This window comes from Pleurodeles waltl, chromosome 12, assembly GCF_031143425.1.
Source record: "Pleurodeles waltl isolate 20211129_DDA chromosome 12, aPleWal1.hap1.20221129, whole genome shotgun sequence".
Lineage (NCBI taxonomy): Eukaryota > Metazoa > Chordata > Amphibia > Caudata > Salamandridae > Pleurodeles > Pleurodeles waltl.
Window position 1 is genome coordinate 654544078 of NC_090451.1, and position 22715 is coordinate 654566792.

The 22715-nt window shown below is 44.9% G+C and overlaps 1 protein-coding gene across 2 annotated transcripts in view; it reads right to left on the minus strand.

The window, feature by feature from the left end:
- The window catches only part of LOC138268563 (neuronal acetylcholine receptor subunit alpha-7-like), a 267021-nt gene that overhangs the window by 226075 nt on the left and 18231 nt on the right, over positions 1-22715 (minus strand). For both annotated transcript variants that reach the window (XM_069218324.1, XM_069218323.1), the window contains exon 3: positions 6463-6602. In XM_069218324.1, the coding sequence (XP_069074425.1) occupies positions 6463-6602 (140 nt within the window). The remainder of the gene's footprint in view (positions 1-6462; positions 6603-22715) is intronic.

A 22715-nucleotide genomic window follows, 5' to 3' on the forward strand; every position in this document is an offset into this window, starting at 1 on the left:
CACAGCTGTGTAATTTGTTTCTTAGAGCCCAAATATCAATAAACAGATTTGATCTATAAAAAACCATAAGCACTGGGGTCCTGACTAGCAGGATCCAAGTGACAGGCAAAACACACTGACATCAGGCAGAAATTGGGGGTAACATGCCAAAAAAGGGTACTTTCCTACACAACACCACCCTCTCATCACAATGAGGGACAATAAGGCTAACCTTGCCCAGGTGAGTCTTCATTATCTAAGTGGAAATATCTGGAGAGTCCATCTGCATTAGAGTGGTTACTCCCAGGTCTATGTGCCACTGTAAAGACTATCCCCTGTGAGGAAATGGACCACCTCAACAATTTAAGGTTTTCACCTTTCATTTGTTTTAACCATAAGAGATGTTTGTGGTCTGTCAGAACTATGAAGTGAGTGCCAAACAAGTTGGGTGTTAGCTTCTTCAGGTTCCAGACCACAGCAAAGGCCTCCATTCTCTATGGCTGACCAACGTTTTCTCTAGGGGTCAGCCTTCTGCTAATAAAAGGAACAGGTTAATCCTGGTCCTCTGAGTTTAGTTGCGATAACACTGCCCCAACCCCTACCTCAGAAGCATCTGTCTGGACAATAAACTTCTAAGAATAGTTCTGGCTTTTCAGGACAGCTGCAATACACATAGCCTGCTTAGGCTCCTCAAAAGCTTTTTGACAGCTGGCTGTCCATAATACCTTCTTGGGCATTTTCTTGGAAGTGAGGTCATTAGGAGTGGCAACAATGGAGCCATAATTCTTAATGAACCTCCTGTAGTAACCAGTGAGACCAAGAAATGCTCTGACCTGGGACCGAGTAGAAGGGGGCGACCAGTCCAAAGTAGTCTGGATCTTCCCCTGCAGTGGTTAAATCTGTTCCCCATCAACTAGGAGTCCCAGATAAACCACCTTCCCCTGTCCTATCTGGCACTTTGAAGCCTTGATAGTGAGGCCTGCCTTTTTCAGGGCCTCCAAACCTTTCCACAGGTGGACCAGGTGGAGTTGAATACAGCAATATCATCTCGATATGCTCCACTGAAAACTTCCAGACCTTGGAGGACTGTATTCATCAGCCTTTGGAAAGGGGCAGGTGCATTCTTCAAACCAAAAGGGTGTAGGAGGCTGGCCTGGCTTATAGTGGGTACCTGATGGAACTTACACCTTGTGCCAGATCCAGTTATCCCTTATTAGTAGATTAGTAGTGTTCTAGCAGCTTAGGCTGATAGAGGTAGCTATAGCAGAGCAGCTTAGACTGAACTAGGAGACATGTAAAGCTCCTACTATACCACTTATATCATATAGCACTATATTATAAGAATCACAATACTCAGAGTTACTAAAAATAAAGGTACTTTATTTTAGTGACAATGTGCCATATATATCTCAGAGGATATACTCCCTTAGGAGGTAAGTAAAATGCCCAAAATATACACACAAACCAAAATCAGGTAAGTAAAAAGTTACAAAAGTAGTGCAAACACTGTAAAATACAATAGGACGCAATAGGCCTGGGGCAACACAAACCATATACTCTGAAAGTGGAATGCGAACCACTAGTGTAGTGTGTAGAGGGTCGCTGGGAGTGTAAGAAAACACTAAGGGTGTCCAAGATACCCCACCCCAAGGCCCTGAAATGTAGGAGTAAAGTGATACTACTGCCCCAGAAACACACTAAACTCGTGATAGAGGATTCTACAAAGACCACAACAGACTGCAAAGCACTGAAGACGGATTCCTGGACCTGAGGACCTGCAAGAGAAGGGGACCAAGTCCAAGAGTCGTGAAAATGTCCAGGGGAGGCAGGAGCCCACTAAACCCCAGATGAAGGTGCTGGCCACTTTCTCTCCTTGTCATGAAGAAAAAAAAAAAAAAAAAAAAAAAAAGTTCCAGCAAGACCAATTCTAGCAGCAAAAAGACGAGCATTACCCAAGTTAGACAAACAACGACTAATCTCTTATCGCTATGGCACAATCCTGAGACGAGTAAGGCAATTGACAAATATAATACAAACTACTGTCCCATGAAAGAATAGCTGTAATCTCGGCTTTAATAGTTAAAGGCAACGTAGACCATTTACTGACCTACAAGACAAATTTCCCATTCCAGGCAGTGGAAACACAATTTATGTTACACCAAGACATTACGATTTTCTGGTCTACACATCTGACATGGCTTTACATTTCTAGAGTTCTAATCCATCCAAAAAAATCGGAATAAAAAAGGAGTTTAGTACTAAACAGATTTTATACTTCTTCGATAATGAACAAGAGGCCATGTGACGGTGAAGCTGGTTATGAGATGTGTACTTACAAAAATGTACTTAAATAAAACAAACAACGTGGATAAATACAAAAAGTTTTACTCCTGCCATATTTATTACACAAACTAATTATAACATAGTGAATAGATGTAGGAAAGTACCATCTTGCCTGGCATGTTACCCCCATTTTTCACTGTATATATGTTGTTTTAGTTGTATGTGTCACTGGGACCCTGTTCACCAGGGCCCCAGTGCTCATAAGTGTGCCTGAATGTGTTACCTGTGTAGTGACTAACTGTCTCATTGAGGCTCTGCTAATCAGAACCTCAGTGGTTATGCTCTCTCATTTCTTTCTAAATTGTTACTAACAGGCTAGTGACCAATTTTACCAATTTACATTGGCTTACTGGAACACCCTTATAATTCCCTAGTATATGGTACTGAGGTACCCAGGGTATTGGGGTTCCAGGAGACCCCTATGGGCTGCAGCATTTCTTTTGCCACCCATAGGGATCTCTGACAATTCTTACACAGGCCTGCCACTACAGCCTGAGTGAAATAACGTCCACGTTATTTCACAGCCATTTTACACTGCACTTAAGTAACTTATAAGTCACCTATATGTCTAACCTTTACCTGGTCAAGGTTAGGTGCAAAGTTACTTAGTGTGAGGGCACCCTGGCACTAGCCAAGGTGCCCCCACATCGTTCAGAGCCAATTCCCTGAACTTTGTGAGTGCGGGGACACCATTACACGCGTGCACTACATATAGGTCACTACCTATATGTAGCTTCACAATGGTAACTCCGAATATGGCCATGTAACATGTCTAAGATCATGGAATTGCCCCTTCTATGCCATCCTGGCATTGTTGGCACAATTCCATGATCCCAGTGGTCTGTAGCACAGACCCTGGCACTGCCAAACTGCCTTTCCTGGGGTTTCACTGCAGCTGCTGCTGCTGCCAACCCCTCAGACAGGTTTCTGCCCTCCTGGGGTCAAGCCAGGCTTGTCCCAGGATGGCAGAACAAAGGACTTCCTCTGAGAGAGGGTGTTACACCCTCTCCCTTTGGAAAATGGTGTGAAGGCAGGGGAGGAGTAGCCTCCCCCAGCCTCTGGAAATGCTTTCTTGGGCACAGATGTGCCCAATTGTGCATAAGCCAGTCTACACCGGTTCAGGGGACCCCTTAGCCCTGCTCTGGCGCGAAACTGGACAAAGGAAAGGGGAGTGACCACTCCCCTGACCTGCACCTCCCCTGGGAGGTGTCCAGAGCTCCTCCAGTGTGATCCAGACCTCTGCCATCTTGGAAACAGAGGTGCTGCTGGCACACTGGACTGCTCTGAGTGGCCAGTGCCACCAGGTGACGTCAGAGACTCCTTGTGATAGGCTCCTTCAGGTGTTGCTAGCCTATCCTCTCTCCTAAGTAGCCAAACCCTCTTTTCTGGCTATTTAGGGTCTCTGTCTCTGGGGAAACTTTAGATAACGAATGCAAGAGCTCATCAGAGTTCCTCTGCATCTCTCTCTTCACCTTCTGCCAAGGAATCGACCGCTGACCGCGCTGGAAGCCTGCAACACTGCAACAAAGTAGCAAAGACGACTACTGCAACTCTGTAACGCTGATCCTGCCGACTTCTCAACTGTTTTCCTGGTGGTGCATGCTGTGGGGGTAGTCTGCCTCCTCTCTGCACTAGAAGCTCCGAAGAAATCTCCCGTGGGTCGACGGAATCTTCCCCCTGCAACCGCAGGCACCAAAAAGCTGCATTACCGGTCCCTTGGGTCTCCTCTCAGCACGACGAGCGAGGTCCCTCGAATCCAGCAACTCTGTCCAAGTGACTCCCACAGTCCAGTGACTCTTCAGTCCAAGTTTGGTGGAGGTAAGTCCTTGCCTCACCTCGCTAGACTGCATTGCTGGGAACCGCGACTTTTGCAGCTACTCCGGCCCCTGTGCACTTCTGGCGGAAATCCTTCGTGCACAGCCAAGCCTGGGTCCACGGCACTCTAACCTGCATTGCACAACTTTCTAATTTGGTCTCCGGCGACGTGGGACTCCTTTGTGTAACTTCGGGTGAGCACCGTTTCACGCATCCTTGTAGTGCCTGTTTCTGGCACTTCTCCGGGTGCTACCTGCTGCTGAGAGGGCTCCTTGTCTTGCGACGTCCCCTCTCTCTCCTGGTCCAATTTGCGACCTCCTGGTCCCTCCAGGGCCACAGCAGCGTCCAAAAACGCTAACCGCACGATTTGCAGCTAGCAAGGCTTGTTGGCGTTCTTTCGGGGGGAAAACACTTCTGCACGACTCTCCACGGCGAGAGGGATCCGTCTACCAAAGGGGAAGTCTCTAGCCCTTTTCGTTCCTGCAGAAACCTCAGCTTCTTCTGTCCAGTAGAAGCTTCTTTGCACCCACAGCTGGCATTTCCTGGGCATATGCCCATCTCCGACTTGCTTGTGACTTTTGGACTTGGTCCCCTTGTTCCACAGGTACCCTAGATTGGAAATCCACAGTTGTTGCATTGTTGGTTTGTGTCTTTCCTGCATTATTCCTCTATCACAACTTCTTTGTCCTTAGGGGAACTTTAGTGCACTTTGCACTCACTTTTCAGGGTCTTGGGGAGGGCTAATTTTCTAACTCTCACTATTTTCTAATAGTCCCAGCGACCCTCTACAAGGTCACATAGGTTTGGGGTCCATTCGTGGTTCGCATTCCACTTTTGGAGTATATGGTTTGTGTTGCCCCTATCCCTATGTGCCCCCATTGCATCCTATTGTAACTATACATTGTTTGCACTGTTTTCTAAGACTCTACTGCATATTTTTGCTATTGTGTATATATATCTTGTGTATATTTCCTATCCTCTCACTGAGGGTACACTCTAAGATACTTTGGCATATTGTCATAAAAATAAAGTACCTTTATTTTTAGTATAACTGTGTATTGTGTTTTCTTATGATATTGTGCAAGTGACACTTGTGGTACTGTAGTATCTTCACACGTCTCCTAGTTCAGCCTAAGCTGCTCTGCTAAGCTACCATTATCTATCAGCCTAAGCTGCTAGACACCCTATACACTAATAAGGGATAACTGGGCCTGGTGCAAGGTGCAAGTACCCCTTGGTACTCACTACAAGCCAGTCCAGCCTCCTACAATAGATCCCTATGGATGCCAAAGACTTCAAGACTGATTGGTGCTCTCACTGTCGACTAGAATGGAACGCGCTCTCATATATTAAGGCGTATTGATTTTGCTCGAAAATTCATAAATTAAATCACAATTATAAAATGAACAATTTGTGCAATATAATTCATCCTCAAAGTCAAATATGGCTGTACCCCAGGTAGAAAAGAAAGCAATTGTGCAATACTCTGCTGGCTCTCAGTCACTTCCTCTACGCAATATATAAAATCAATAATATATAACATATGCTTTTCTACTGTAAAATCATCTTGCATTTTAGGTTGGAGGTTTGAAATCAGAATTATGTTTTATCATTCTATAAGATACTCAAATGTAAGAAAATTGTGGTCTATAAACCAATTTCTAAGAGGATCCTCATAGCAAAAGACTCCACCTAGTAAGAGATGGACAACTCTGAGAAAGAAATCAAGGCTAAAAGAAGATAACCATTGTGAAAGAATGGACAAAATCAATTACATGTATAGTAACATGAAACAATTGCAACCATCGAGTAGTATAAAAAGTACATTTATTTGCACAGAAAGTGCTTCAATGCCTCACCAGGGATAGAAATCACTTTATGAACGCAATTACAATATTACAAAGCAGCTTTTACTGGACTGGGAGATGAAGAATGGTTTTAGATGCAGGAGATGCTCCCTCCCTTTCTATGCCTCAACCACCCCTTGAGTAGAGGCTTGGAAAAAACGCTAAGTAACTAATTCTGATTGGCTGTCAGAAGCCAAATTGAACGGTCCTAACAAAAGGACCTACCACAAACTTTGCAAACTGCAGCTCAAATATTGGAATGTCACCTCAAAAGTGTCCGTTTACTGCTTCAAAATCAGAGTGTGCAGTTTTTAAAGTCCATTGTAGAGGGATTCGTACTCATCAAAATGTGTGGATTCGCAAAGGGATTTTCTTCCGCTAACAACTTTCAGCATTAAAACTACTGCTTTCTGCACTTTAAAAATGGCACAGGGAATGCTACCCCCGCCCCAAACAAATTGGTCAATTTTCAACGTACCACATCCATGATCTGCATCAGGCTAAGGGTGAAGTGCACAGTGAGTGGTTGGGTGTCGTTGGCCACCGGTCGCTCCAGGGGAGTGTAGTCTTTCATGAGCTCCTTCAGCAGAGCCCTCTGGTACATACCCTGGTGGGATTCTGCAGAGAAGAGAGAGAAGAGAGTCAGGAATCAGACAGGCACTGGAGACTGCTTGAGAGTACTCTAAGAAACTTTCATCACTTTCAGCATAAAGGGAAAATCACGACAACACCCTCAGTATACAAGGAGTGTAACCCAGACAGCATATAGGAATGCTAGTGCAACACCATCATCATAAAGGCTGAATTGCACAATGCCCTCAGCACACGTGATGAATAGTGCAACATTCTATGTTTACGCTATGTCAAAGCCACCCAGATATTAATGGTGACCACACTAGATTTTACACGGGGTCTGATCTGTACACAGTCTCCACGAACAGCACAAATTTAAGAGCACAACTCATTCTGAGGGGGCAGTGAACTATCAAAGTAGTGGGAGTCTGCACTGAGTTTACCAAAAGGGTCAGTATACACCTCCCTCAGGAGTAGATAGGCCTGTGATCCTTCATTACGCTTCATCTTCCACCAATCACCTTGATGCCCTATGGCCTGGGAACAGGACAGTAACTTCCCTCCACTAACGATGAGTGTACAGTTTTGGATGTACTCTAGTCCTGCAAATTATAGAAGCGCTGGGAGAGAAACAAAAATATATGTTTAGCAGATACAACAGGTCCCAAAATGTGACTCCACTGGAGGATATCACTATAGACTCATCAGAGCAACTCTCTATCAAAAATGCCCCATCATATGACTGGTTTAATTTTTTGAATGCCCAAACAGTTGCAACATGTTCTGTATTGAAGGTTGTCCTCCAGTTCTGATACTGTGGCTGCAATCCTTTGCAAATGAAAGCCTAATGTGGTACCTAATTTAAGAAAAATCACAATCAGTGTCTCAAATACAATAAGCCCAAACAATGGTCCTGTGCTCACTGCCACTGAAACCAAGCACCTTACAACTGAAGAGCCCCAACTAAGGCAAGACCAGGGTGGCTTGTATTCCAGTTCAGAGAGGACCCAGCTTGGGAGTTCCATCTGCACTGTTCCTACTGCAGCAAGGTCAAGGAAGATTTGCGTATGGTTGGGTCTAATCTGAAGTTGCATGGTGGGCAAAAAATGATGGTCTGGGATTCAGCCCAAGATTTACAAATGGCTAATATTAATTCAAGCATTCCACACATCACTTTGTGTTTACTTCAACTACTGCAGGAAAGGTCCTGGGGGTCTCGGGAGCACCACCGGTTGGACAGGGAAGAGGGCCACCTGTTGATCGACGCTGCACTGGGTGTCGATTTCTCCAAGGCCTGGGAGCTGCCGGTGCAGTGGGTCCTTTGGCAGCGGTTATCTTCGTCCCGGTCAGTCGTGGTCGGGGGGTTCCTCGGGATTCCCTCTGCAGGTGTTGTCGTGGAGGAGTCAAGAGATCAACCCTGCGTGAGCACTTGGTCACTGTCACCTGGGGGTCCTCTCTGATCAGTTGGGTCACCTGGACTCGGGCCGTGGACGTCGGGTGCAGACTGGCTAGGACTCACCCTTCTGGAGTGAGGTGGAAGTCCTTCAGAAGAGGTTTCTTCTTCTGTTCTTCTTTGGATAGGGCAGCTGTCCTCAGGAGTTCTTGATCCTCTGTGATGCAGGCAGTCCTCTGGAGGTTTTTCAGAGGTGGCTGGACCTGCAGGACGCGTTGCTTTTCTTCTGCAGGTTCTTTGAAGCAGGAGACAGACCGGTAGGGCTGGGGCCAAGTCAGTTGTCTCCGTGACTTCTCTGCTGGGGTTCGTCAGGAATCTGACTAGCTTGGTTCAGGGAGCCCTTAAAAACAAGAATTAGGGGTGTTTTAGGGGTCAGAGAGCAGTAGCCAATGGCTACTGTCCCTTAGGGTGGCTACACCCTCCTTGTGCTCACTTCGTTTGGGGAGGGGAGCACATTCCTATCCCTATTGGCCCTGATCCTCCAAACCAAGATAGAGGACTCAGCAAGGGGGTTGTCACTTCAGCTCTGGACACCTTGGGGTGGTCCTGGCTGAGGTGGGGACTGCTCCTTGTTTTTCCTAATTATCTCTCTGGACTTGCCGACAAAAGTGGGGGCTTTGTCTGGGGGGTGGGCATCTCCACTAGCTGGAGTGCCCTGGGGCATTGTAATACGAAGCTTGAGCCTTTGAGGCTCACCGCTAGGTGTTATAGTTCTTGCAGGGGGAGGTGTGAAGCACCTCCACCCAGTGAAGGCTTTGTTTCTGTCCCCAGAGAGCACAAAGGCTCTCCCGTCATGGGATCAGAAACTCATTTCTCAGTGGCAGGCTGGCACAGACCAGTCAGTCCTGCACTGAAGGATTTTGTAAAATACAGGGAGCATCTCTAAGATGCCGTCTGTGTGCATTTTTTAATAAATCCAACACTGGCATCAGGGTTGGTTTATTATTCTGAGAAGTGTGATACCAACCTTCCCAGTATTCAGTGTAGCCATTATGGAACTGTGGAGTTAGTTTTGTCAGACTCCCAGACCACATACTTAATATGGCCACAACTGTACTTACAATGTCTAAGAATGGACTTGGCACTGTAGAGGCATATTGCTAATGCGGCTATGTCCTCACCTGTGGTATAGTGCACTCTGCCTAAGGGCTTTAAGACCTACTAGAGGGGTGACTTACCTATGCCACAGGCAGTGTTTTGTGTGCATGGCAGCCTGAGGGGGATGCCTTGTCGACTGCCTTTTTCTCCCCACCAACACACACAATCAGCAATGGCAGTGTGCAGGTGTTGGGTGAGGGGTCCCTTAGGGTGGCACAACACGTGCTGCAGCCCTTAGGGACCTTCCCTGGTCACAGGGCCCTTGGTACCACTGGTACCTTTTACAAGGGACTTGGCTGTGTGCCAAGGGTGTGCCCATTGTAGGAACAAGTGAAAGAAAACTGGTTAGCAGGGTCCCAGCACATTCTCAGTCAAGTCAGCATCAATATCAGGCAAAAAGTGTAACTACAACAAGGGTCATTTTCCTACAGTAGACCGGAGTTTCTCATCCTTCAAGTGTGTAGTCAAAATCTAAATTGTTAACTTGTGCAGCTATTTATTTCCTGACAGTCATGTATAAGCCTCCAGACTACAGCCATCTATTTCTAAATTAAATACTTTAACTTTCTTTACTCTACCACCATGTGGCCTAAAACAATATTATCATGTGTGGACGCTCAAAGATAAAAAAATAAAACAGCCATAGAGCCGACTGAAAACTTCAGTATTTAGGGCTTCTATCAAGTATTGCGGTGTCGTGTCAGTCTCACAATGTGGGGGATAACCTGGATTGTGTTTTCCTGTACAACATTACATCAGGATTGTATTTGTGCAATAGAATCCTGAATGGACCTTTTATTTATCACACTCTGCCACTTCAAACTGAGGCATCAGGAACTCAGCTGAATCAAGCTGAAAAGAACTCCGTTACTTACCAGTATCTTACAAGGCTAGAAAAGGACAAATTCAACAACTTCTATAAAGCAGCAGACGAAAGCCGCCTATCGGACATGATGCTGTGTTCTGCCACAAAATCTTCAAATTAAGCTATCCAACACTCTCAAACATTTGGACCCGTCACCTTAAAAAAATAAAACATTGAAGATCAAATCGACCATTAAGTTGTATAGTTGTAATTGGGCTGAAATGAATAGAAAATGCTGAATACTGAGGTGCAAATGAAGTGCTACACCGCTAAAACAAGCAAACTCAATTGCAAGATCCAGAGGTGGGGTTTACACCGATCTGAAAAATGCGCACTAAAGTCCTATTTCGCCAAAAACATAAAGGGGGCATCAAACCAGGGAAGTGGCTACCGCCCGAGGAAAATGGCCACCTAATTGGAGAGCTCTGCTGAGCCAAGGGACAAAAACGGCCCGCTCTGCTGATACACTGTCTCCACGGACACTTTAAACAGTGCCCAGTATATAGGAATGTGTGGTACTTCCAGTGACCCACTTTTAGCAAAAAAACTTACAGAGAAACACTTCTTATAACCAAGTGCGCCAGAAGCTGCCTCACAACACCTGACCCTAAAATGGCTGACACCAGGACTCTACATGGATGAATCTCTACTTGACTACCCCAGCATCACTCCGAACATCCTACCCCTAGAGGTGAGCACTTAGTGGCACTACTCTACAACACTCTATAATGGTAGGAGCCTATAATATACATAACTAATTTACCGATCAGAGCAAATATGTCACAGGCCCGCCAATCCTATGCCTGACCCTAAGATGGCCACCTCCATTTAATACAGCTCTCTCTAAAGCATGCTGGAGAACCTTCGTACTTCTAAACAACACACATTGCGATCCTGAATTTCTCCACCTCAGCAGCAACCCAAATTGCAGACAGGAGGGGGCTGAAAATAATCCCTTACACTACAAAGTGCTGTACCTTGCTATTCAACAATCTGCATTGCGGCACCATATAAAATGATTGAAGTGTTACTAACCCAGGAAGAATACCAACTTCTGCACCTCACCCTACCTATCAAAGTTCGGCGCCTTCATCAAACATCTCAAGGACTACCGAAATACCACTAGGTGCACCCAACATAAAGTACACAGTAAGGTCCACTCTCAAAATGGCAGACTGCAAACTGCACAACCCCAAAGAAGCGAGGGGAGGTCAGAAAGACACCATACCAGCAAAAAGAGACATAAGCAGGACCCCCAGGACCCAGATTCCCCTATAAAATCTAAATATGAGAACTCCACAACTCTAGGCCTTATTATGCAGAAACTCGGCATGCCATAACTGCTTGCTCAATCAACAAAACCCACCACAGAAACTGTACAGAGTGTCCTTGCATCTTTGAAACAAGAAATGATACAACTGCGTGGCACAGTCTCTGAAACAGAATCACGGATAAACCTCCTGGAAGACCACAAACATAACTCTTCTAAAACTTTATCAACCCCCCACCTCAAGACTGCTCCAACCAGAAAGGAACATCACTGAACTCGAAGATAGAAACAGAAGGTGCAACTTGCGCATTTTTAGACTTCCTGGAGCAAAAACCAAGCTCCTTCCTGTGCAACCTTCAATTAAAAACGGATCCCCAAGTACTCAATTTAAACTTAGACAAGGACTCTGAAATAACCCGAGCGCACAGAGTGCCACACATAGGCCCACAAACAGCAAAGCTCCAAGAGTCCTCATTTTCAGACCCCATTGCGACTCACATACTGAAGCCACCCTCACACGGATGAAGAAAATACAGAGAATTAAGTGGCAAGGCACCTCCATTGGGATCTTTCGAGATCACTCGGAAGACACTGTAAAGAAACGAAAGGGGTTTCTTTCCCAAAGGAAAACTCTGAAAGATCTGTCAATACAATTTTAGTTTATTGGTCCGGCACGGATAAAAACAACTTCCAATGCCAAAACCATCATTTTTGAAGACCCTAAGGAACTGGACTTCTATGTTGCAGAAATGCAACAGCTAAAAATGACTTCTTAAAAACTTGGAAGGAGTGGCTAGAACTTAGCTCAAATCCTTCCTACTAACTTTTACCAACTTTCTACTCAGTTAGAAACATACGGTAATCAGGGCTGCTCACAAATGGCCTAAACAAAACCCAACTCATGTTCTTCCCATAAATAACTCGTTGAAACTCTGTTGGCTCTATGCTGACACTATGTTGATATTATGGTAGCACTATAATAACAGAAACTGGAGAATTTACTGCAAACAGTACATTGTACTCCATAATTTTGAAATACATCAGGTACCATTTTTCATAACCCTAACTGTTGACATAAAAAAAAGTTAGCTCAGCAGAAATAATGACACTGGTCACCAACTAACACGCATCCCACAAATAGCCACCTCGCTCAATACAAATATTACACTTCCTATATATACTGCAACTACTATATTTGAAACTACAGTAATATAAACAGCAGAATACACATTATTATCCACTCCCACTAAATGGCAACTAACTCACTAGGCACCACTATGGAAACAACACCAGCCACTCAAGCCACCATACAATATAGGTAAACATACCATACTTAAAGTCTGCATGATTCTTAAAACATTCTGTACAGGGTGCGGCAAGACTGCACTCCGGACCTAGGCTTGACCACTTGTGGCCTCCATCTCCTCTCCTCTGTTAGATTTTGTCAGATACCTCTCCATGGTATCTAGATTCTCATCACAAATATTTAATCAATCATTAATCTATCATTTTCTTTTTACATTTCATATCTTTCCCCCGTCCTATACTGTGCTACAGTACTATCTCCTTTCCATACCTCCCTAGCCCCTCCCCTTCCTCTCTCACCCATTCTGTTTCCCCTCATCCATGCCATCCCTTCAAACCCACTCGCCCACCCCCTTCTAACCCCACCTCGCCATCAAACACTAACTGGCATTTAGCTGGTTATATCGACGAGAAGACTCACCTCCCAAAAACTACAGAATTTAAAAATACTCTCTCTTAATGTCACCCAACCAAATGACAGAAAATCCTAGACTATACACATAAACGTAAGGGAGACCTCATTCTCCTTCAAGAAATCAAGGTGGCCATGAAAGAGGGAATCCTCCTAAAAAAAAGCATGGGTTAGTGGCTTATCATGTGCCCCGGCCTTGAACAAAAAAATGGGCTGATCGCCCTTATCTCAAAATCATCTGGCCTCACTATCCTGTCCCCAGAAGCAGACACTGAACGCAGATGACTGCTTACTAAATTACAGAAGAGCAACACTGAAATTATTGTCATGAACATCTATGCCCCCAATAACAACAACCCTACCTTTTGGATTAATCTAAAAAAAAAACTCTCAACATTACCTCCCAACTGCAGAATGACTATAGGAGGAGATTTCAGATCACCTGTAGACGCCACCCTTGACAGGAATTCTGCATGTCAATTTAAACCCAACAAATCCCATAAACGTAATGATAAACATGTGCAATTCTCTTTATCATAAAGACATATGGAGACTATTGAATCCCACAGGGAAAGATTACTTATTTTTCTCCCATCCGCACAATAGATTCTCTCGCATTTATTATATCTTAATTGACAAAACTCACACCCCACCCACTTCTTCACCAACCACTGAACTGATCCTCGTCTCAGACCATGCCTGTATTTCATTACTCTACGATACTGCTTGCAAAACATCAGTAACAAAAACATGGAGAATGAACAACCTCCTCATGGAGGAACCCTCCTTCAAGGAAATAATCAGAAAAGAGATTAATGAATACATAGAACTCAATAAGGCTTCTGGTCCAAATGCACAAATCATCTGGGACACCCTGAAATGCACTCTCCGCAGGCACATGATTAAACTTATGTCAAAGAAAAACAAACTAGACAAGAAAACCTTAGACCAACTAGAACTAAAAATAAAAGCATTAGAGAAAGATCTCAAACGCACCAGACTAAACTGAATTAAACAATCTAATTAAACTCATGTATGAATACAACAAGATTCTGAGTAACAAATCCCACCTACTAGTCCAAAAATACAAAGGCATACATTTCTGTGGAAGTAATAAAGCTGCGTCTTATTCAAAACAGACCTGTCAGAAGACAAGAATAACGTCTATTACCAACGAACATGGTATCACATCGACCAACGAGAAGGACAAACAAATACCTTCGAAAAATATTACCATACCCTATACTCCAAAAGTAATAACATCATATGCTTAAACTAGCTCAACAAAATTAATGCAACTAAGATAGATGAATCAACAAACGAATCACTAGAAAAACAGGTTTCTCGCCAAGAAATTAAAAAAGCAATCAAAACAATGAAAGTCAGGAAGGCTCTGGGCCCAGACTGCTTCCCGGTGTCATTCCATCAAACTTGGGGTACCTCCCTAATCACTCCCTTAGAAGACTTATTTGTCGGCTTCTCCTCTACTGGCTTCGTTGAGGGCTCCACTGCGGAGGCAACCATAACTGTTATACCCAAAGAAGGGAAAGACCCATCCAGTCCCAAGAACTACAGACCCATATCAACTCATAAACACAGATTACAAAATATACGCAAAGCTCCTAGCCCTCAGAGTAGAGTCCATTCTCAAAAATGTGATATATCTCTCTCAATCAGGATATATCAAAGGGAGATCCAGCACACATAATATCAGACTTTTTAGCCATGCGACTGAAATAGGCAAACTCCTGCACCAACCAACCTGTGTGATCCCATTAGATACAGAGAAGGTCTTTGATAAGGTATTGTGGGCCTTTCTCCAAGCCTCACTCACCTCCTTCAACTTTGCCTCTGCTCTTCCAAAAATGATTATTTCCCTGTACAAAGAACTGAAAGCTATAATAAACATTAGTAGAAAGTTGTCTAATCTCTTTTGCTTCCCACAAGGAACCAGAAGGGATGCCCACTCCCCTACTATTTCTACTAATGCTAGAACCCCTACTTACACTGATCAGAGAAAATCCATTCATCCCTGGTAACCCTTTCTGATCAGGCCCACAAAAACTAGCTGCCTATGAGGATGACATTCTCCTTTTCACCACCCAGGCAGGCAGGCTCAGCCTTGCCACACATCATATCCACCATTGACAACTACTCTAAGATATCAGTCTACTGCCCCAACAAGGGAAAGACAAAGGTCCTTCCTCTCAATGTGTACTGCAACAGCTCACACATCTGCCCATGTGTTGCCCTAGGTAAGATAAAATACCTGGGTTTATGGTTCACCAATAACCTTAAAGACTCCATCGATCTCTTCGAGAAAAAGTCCCTAGATAACATCACAGCTTGAACAAATGGTCCACCAGGTTCATTACTTGGTGGGGTAGAACAGGATCTATAAAAATGATGATTACCCCCTCATAACCTTTTTGATCAGCATGTCCCACATATACCTCTAAGATGCCTTTTTTTTTTAGTAAAATAGACATGTTACTTACTGAATTCCTCTAGAAGTCTAAAAAGCCCAGAATTGCCCTAAAGAAACTAAAACTTCTTTAAAAACTTGGCTGCCTAAACTTACCCGACTACCGGAGATAGCAACTTGCCTTCCTAGAGAAACAGGGGAGCCACTGGCTCCTAACCACCACCAACCCCTTGCTGCCATGGCTCGCTATTGAAATTGCCCTTGCTAAACCCTTATCTCTCACTTCAATGCTGATTGTCAAAAAAATTACAACAAAGCACTCTATAAACATTCTATCCCGCACAGCACAGACACCCAAAAAAATTGAAAACAAACTACCCAACAAAATTAAGCACTCTTGTATAGCCTCGCTATGGCACAATGAAAACTTAAAACTAGAAGGGAGAACTATGTATATAGAGAAATATGCAGAGAAAGATATTCTCCTGGGGAGAGATATCGGCACCCCCTCAAAACCCATACCGTTCTCTCAAATTAAAGACAAATTTGAACTAAACAAACTAGACTTATACCATTTCCTTAAATTAAATCACTTATAGGCAAACATAAATTTACATCCTCCCCCTGACCTACCAAACACCCTGGAAATCAAAGGTGGTCAGCTAGCTTTGATACTGTACTCCATCTTACCCCCAAAAACACCTCACTAAATAAACTAATACAAGACAAGCGGCAATACCCAGGACGACACAACATGACAGTATTAAAATTGTGACGAGAAGAGTAAGCATAAAAACAACGCTATCATATTGTCACTATGATCGATGGACTATTTCTTATCTAAGTTATAATTTGAGCACAGCATGTTAAGCTCTAGTTCTGCCTTTCAGGTTCCCCTGGGAAGACATCAACCCCCATACCTGAGCAAAGGCCTGTGGTCTGCGTTAGCATCTGTAGCAAAGCATTCGGCAATCAGCATACAGTCGTGGTTCCCTGGCTGGAATCTCCCTCTAACATGTAAGGGACAAGTGTAGGACGCTGGCTCTGTATCTACTATTTCAAAGTAAGAAATAGCATGCACAGAGTCCAAGGGTTCCCCTTAGAGGTAAGATAGTGGCAAAAAGAGATAATTCTAATGCTCTATTTTGTGGTAGTGTGGTCGAGCAGTAGGCTTATCAGAGGGTAGTGTTAAGCATTTGTTGTACACACACAGGCAATAAATGAGGAACACACACTCAAAAGACAATTCCAGGCCAATAGGTTTTTATACAGAAAAATATATTTCCTTAGTTTATTTTAAGAACGACAGGTTCAAGATTTACAAGTAATACTTTAAATGAAAGATATTTTACTCAGGTATCATAGGAACTTTGAATCAACACAATATCATGTACAGTTTTAGCAAATATGGCAATAAGCTATTTTAAAACTAGACACTTCGTGCAATTTTCAACAGTTCCTAGGGGAAGTAAGTATTGGTTAGTTTTGCAGGTAAGTAAAACAGCTACAGGGTTCAAAATTGGGTCCAAAGTAGCCCACCGTTGGGGGTTCAGGGCAACCCCAAAGTTACCACACCAGCAGCTCAGGGCCGGTCAGGTGCAGAGGTCAAAGTGGTGCCCAAAACGCATAGGCTTCAATGGAAGTAGGGGTGCCCCGGTTCCAGTCTGCCAGCAGATAAGTACCCACGACTTCGGAGGGCAGACCAGGGGGGGTTTTGTAGGGCACCGAGGGGGGGGGGGGGGGGGGGAACACAAGTCAGCACAGAAAGTACACCCTCAGCGGCACGGGGGCGGCTGGGTGCAGTGTGCAAACAGACGTCGGGTTCGCAATAGGTTTCAATGGGAGACCCAGGGGTCTCTTCAGCGAAGCAGGCAGGCCAAGGGGAGGGCTCCCCGGGGTAGCCACAACCTGGGCAAGGGAGAGGGCCACCTGGGGGTCGCTTCTGCACTGGAGGTCGGATCTTTCAGGTCCTGGGGGCTCCGGGTGCAGTGTCTTTACCAGGCGTTGGGTTCTTTGAAGCAGGCAGTCGCGGTCAGGGGGAGCCTCTGGATTCCCTCTGCAGGCGTCGCTGTGGGGGGTCAGGGGGGGTCAACTCGGCTACTCACTGGCTCGCAGTCGCCGGGGAGTCCTCCCTGTAGAATTAGTTTTCTGCAGGTCGAGCCGGGTGCAGAGTGGAAAGTCTCACGCTTCCGGCGGGAAACGTGTGGTCTTTAAAAGTTGCTTCTTTGTTGCAAAGTTGCAGTTTCTTTGGAACAGGGCCGCTGTCCTCAGGAGTTCTTGATCCTTTTAGATGCAGGGTAGTCCTCTGAGGCTGCAGAGGTCGCTGGACCCCGGGGGATGCCTCGCTGTTGCAGTTTTTCTTGAAGTGGGGAGACAGGCTGGTAGGGCTGGGGCCAAAGCAGTTGGTATCTCCGTCTTCTTTGCAGGGCTTCAGGTCAGCAGTCCTTCGTCTTCAGGTTGCAGGAATCTAGTTTCCTAGGTTCTGCGGAGCCCCTAAATACTGAATTTAGGGGTGTGTTTAGGTCTGGGAGGGCATAGCCAATGGCTACTGTCCTTGAGGGTGGCTACACCCTCTTTGTGCTTCCTCCCAGAGGGGTGGGGGGCACATCCCTATTCCTATCGGGGGAATCCTCCAAAATCAAGATGGAGGATTTCTAAAGGCAGGGGTCACCTCAACTCAGGACACCTTAGGGGCTCCTTGTTTTTCTCATTATCTCCCCTGGACTTGCGGCCGAAAGTGGGGGCTGTGTCCAGGGGGCGGGCATCTCCACTAGCTGGAGTGCCCTGGGGCATTGTAACAGAAGCCTGAGCCTTTGAGGCTCACTGCTAGGTTTTACAGTTCCTGCAGGGGGGAGGTGTGAAGCACCTCCACCCAGAGCAGGCTTTTGTGTCTGTCCTCAGAGGGCACAAAGGCCCTCACCACATGGGGTCAGAAAGTCGTCTCTCAGCAGCAGGCTGGCACAGATCAGTCAGTCCTGCACTGAACAATTGGGTAAAATACAGGTGGCATATTGCTCATGCAGCTATGCCCTCACCTGTGGTATAGTGCACCCTGCCTTAGGGCTGTAAGGCCTGCTAGAGGGGTGACTTACCTATGCCACAGGCAGTGTTTTGTGTGCATGGCATCCTGAGGGGGATGCCATGTCGACTTTGCCTTTTTCTCCCCACCAACACACACAATCTGCAATGGCAGTGTGCATGTGTTAGGTGAGGGGTCCCTTAGGGTGGCACAACATATGCTGCAGCCCTTTGGGATCTTCCCTGGTCATAGGGCCCTTAGTACCACTGGTACCTTTTACAAGGGACTTATCTGTGTGCCAGGGGTGTGCCAATTGTGGAAACAATGGTACATTTTAGGTGAAAGAACACTGGTGCTGGGGCCTGGTTAGCAGGATCCCAGCACACTTCTCAGTCAAGTCAGCATCAGTATCAGGCAAAAAGTGGGGGGTAATAGCAACAGGGAGCCATTTCCTTACAACAAGGAAGTGTTTATATAATAACACAGCTGATGTTCTGAGAAAATGTCCCTACGTAAGGATGTGTATTTTCTGTGAATGTTGGAAAATAAACTTCTACCATGTTCACCTGCAATGTACCGAACTGTAGCCTTGAATGAAGCACAGAGTGATCAAGAATGTCTTGTTTGAGGACAGAGTGCTGGCCTAGGCAAAACAGTTAGATAGATGAAAATAAAACAAGACCGTAAAAATGGTTATTGTAATAATAATAATGCGAAGCTAAATAAAACATATCTAGGTTAAAGTGCACATCGGCCTAGTGTGTTAAAATATTGCGCATGGAGCTATAACTAAAATGGCTACATAACACCCTCCCCTTGTCTGTTGAAAGTGGTTCAAAGCCAAAGCTAAAATTTTATGCTAAAAAGCTCAACCTAAGATATATATAAAAGCAATGTCCATTTGGACAAGTTAAAAGGACACACAAGCATCCTACGTGACAATTTAAAACATGAGCATATGGCATTAAATCGAATTTGAAGGGCATGTCAATTTAGAAAAGTTCCAAACTAGGTAAGAGTCATGGAGAATAGCAAATCTTCCACTTCGGCCATTGTTAAAATCGGAAAGTCCTCATAAAGAAGGATCAAGGGGCAGCTGTGTTCCGTAGCCCCAGTGTCAAACAAGGCGGCATCCCGTGGTGTGCCCAGTGATGAGTCGTGAACAACTTCCTCCAGGAAGGGTAACTCGTAATTAGCTTCACGCAGCAAACACAAACTCAATGCGCATGTCCGGTAATGAACCCTCACAGTGAGAACATCAACACATCAGCGTCTACTGCAGGCAAGCGCTGCTGTGAAAGACAGATTTCCAGTGCATGTTCAAAAGAGCACCAGAGGCACCGAAACACGGGCTGCACACAATGCAAAACTGGTCTGAATGGCAAAGCCCAGTCACACTCCAATTGCTTCAGGAGTGTTGCTCCAAAATACTGCATCATACGTTCATGACACAGCTGCGCTGATGGGAGCACCGTCATTTCTCCTCGTTGTGGCGGGACAGCCATTGCGCATAAACAACAGCAACAGCAGGATGCCAGCTAATAAAGCCAAAGTTATCAGAAAACCCCCGAAAATATTAGAGAAAATTGAGTGGAAGCTGAAGGTATCAAACCGAATACGGAGGAGAAGATGTGATTGAAACTAGAACCAACAGCTTTGAAAAAATGTGCGATACCAGTTGTACTGGACGCATTAAATATTCGTCCCACGAGTTCACCAAAGTGTCTCGGAAAGTTTGTATTTAACAGGGACTGTATTTCTGCCGATGACATTGCCACTTGAAGTGCGTAGGTCTCACGTGCAGATGTAAAGGCCACATTCTTTTCAAACAGTAAAGCCTTGAGTCTGCTCAACTTGTCAAGATTCACGTTTGAAGTAGCAATGTAAGGCCAAATATCAGTTATCTCCTTAATTTTAGTGGGGGGAAAAGTACGTTCCCGCAGCATGTAATGACTTTAGAGACCGAAACAACGTAAACTATTCTGTCCCGCATGCCACAAGAGTCTTTACCATTGAGGAGTATGTAGCTGCCGTTTGAAAGCACGTGGAACGTAGGTCTAATCAAGGGGACTGGAACTCCATTTAGATAACTAGCCAAGTTCGCAGCAGATGCGTTACACGCCCCATGCTAGGACAACTGCTTTCAAACCATCGAGTGGCTGACTGAAGTCTTGCATTCACTACCGCTAAGAAAGACCTCTTTCATGCCACTGAGGCATTTGTACGAGAAGGGACGCTCCCACACCTCATGGATGTAACTATCTCCCAGCTTTTCATATCTGCCTACCAGAATGTGTTTTAATTGAAGTGTTGAAATAGGCAGATTAATAACCCCATGTATTAACCACTCAGCAGATGGTATTTCGGCCACAGTCAAAGTCAACTTTTCTAATTTCTCGATGTTAAGCATGACATAAGTCGCTTCCTTCTTAGCCATTAGTTATTGTCGCGTTAAATTAAAGGAAGAAAATATCTCCCTTGCACTGACATGCTGCCAGGGAACTCGACCCGCCTTCAATGTTTGAAGCGTCTAACCCAACTGCATAATGGACCTGATCTGACTCTGTCCATGGTGTAAGGAAGACAAATCTGATTGTATAAGGTCTATAGCAGAAGAGACAATATTATTTATGGTATATATCCGGTCGGACAAGGTGTTAATCCCATTATCCACAACAGCTAATGCCTTTTTTTTTTTTTTTAGATTTTCCTGATCTATTTGCCTTAACCGGGCAGCAGTTTCTTATTGGGAAAGCTTCCAAATTTCATTATATACTGCATATAAGAAATGCTTCCTACGTGGTGTTCTGGGACCTAACAGGAAGTCTTCTAAATCAGTGGTGTTAGACAGGAGACTGAGGTGTTCTCTCTCCACATCTAGTGAGGATGATTTTAACCATTGCTGGCACAATTTTCCCACACTATATGTTGTATGAAAAATGTAGTTTTAAAACCTCCTCCACAAGTTCAACTGTAGATCTTTCAGGAAGAAAGTGACCATGTATTAATAAGAAAAAGGTGATGACAAAACCAATCCAAAGTAGAAAGGCTAATACAGTCAAAGAGAGCCATAGATAGTTCCATGGAAAGATAAAATAAGTTTCTTTAAGCCAGTTTTGTAGCTTACGTGCACTTGACAAGTCAGCTGTCAAAGAGGCGAATGAGTCTGAGAAGTTATTGTTGAAGTCGGCAAAATATCCAGAGGCAGTTCGTGCAAATGGCGGAGCCGTTGTCAGTGGTGGAGTTGGTGTTTCCTGTGGTGGTACACTATAGATGGCACCATCCATCTGTGTTGGAGTTGAATCAGCTTGGTCAAATATTTCTAAATTGTTTGACTTTAGTGGAACTAATGCAAGATCATCTTCCACCCTCCCCAAGATCGGAGAGGTGTTGGTATATACAACTTGTAAAAGGACTTTGCCAGTAGTGAGAGGGATTCAGGAACTACTGGATGTTCCTCTTGGTCGGCTGTGCAGGATCGGCCACATGGTGTAGTTTGACATTGTCAATGGAGACAAAACAATATTCTTTGGCACCTGCCGACGGTGGCAGAATTACAGTTCTGGTACTGTGTATCCAGAGTACTGGGACTGGTGCTCGATAAGAAGGGCCAAATTCCTTTTTCACAGCAACTTTTTCACATACAAGATCCCAAACTTTTGGAATCCAGCTGGTAGATGTTACAGGCACATCCTTGATTCCTGTGGCGGCGGCACTGTGAGAAGAATTATCATCACGGAACTGTTGCAATTCCTGTAAGACAGTGATACGTTCATTTATGTCAAAAGGTGGTTCTGCTGCCTCGACGCCAGAACCATCAAGATCCGGAACATACATTCAAGTTCCGAACAGGCACTCGTATGAAGTACGACCCCCCAGGGACCTTCTAGGCAGATTATTTAGTGCTCTCTGGACTCCTTATAGGTGATTAAGCCAACTACGACCCGTACCTAAGACTCTGGCTGTTAAGGATTGCTTTAAATCACGGTTTAATCGATCCACAACACTATTTCCCTCGGGATGAAATGGAGACGAGTACTGGAGTTGGACCCCCAACTAAGCCATGGCGTCCCTGAATGCCCTTGAGGCGAAAGCAGGGCCCTGGTCCAAATGGAAAGCTGCAACCGCATATGTACCAATAAAGACTCGCAAATCTTTAATAACAGTCTGAGCGTCAGCCGAGCGTTGTGGCCACACCCATACAAATCTGGAGCATGAAACAACAGCAACTAAAATATACTTGTATGCACCATCTGGTGTTAGGGGACCACAGTGGTCCAAGTACACCCACTGTAATGGTTTGTTGGAAAT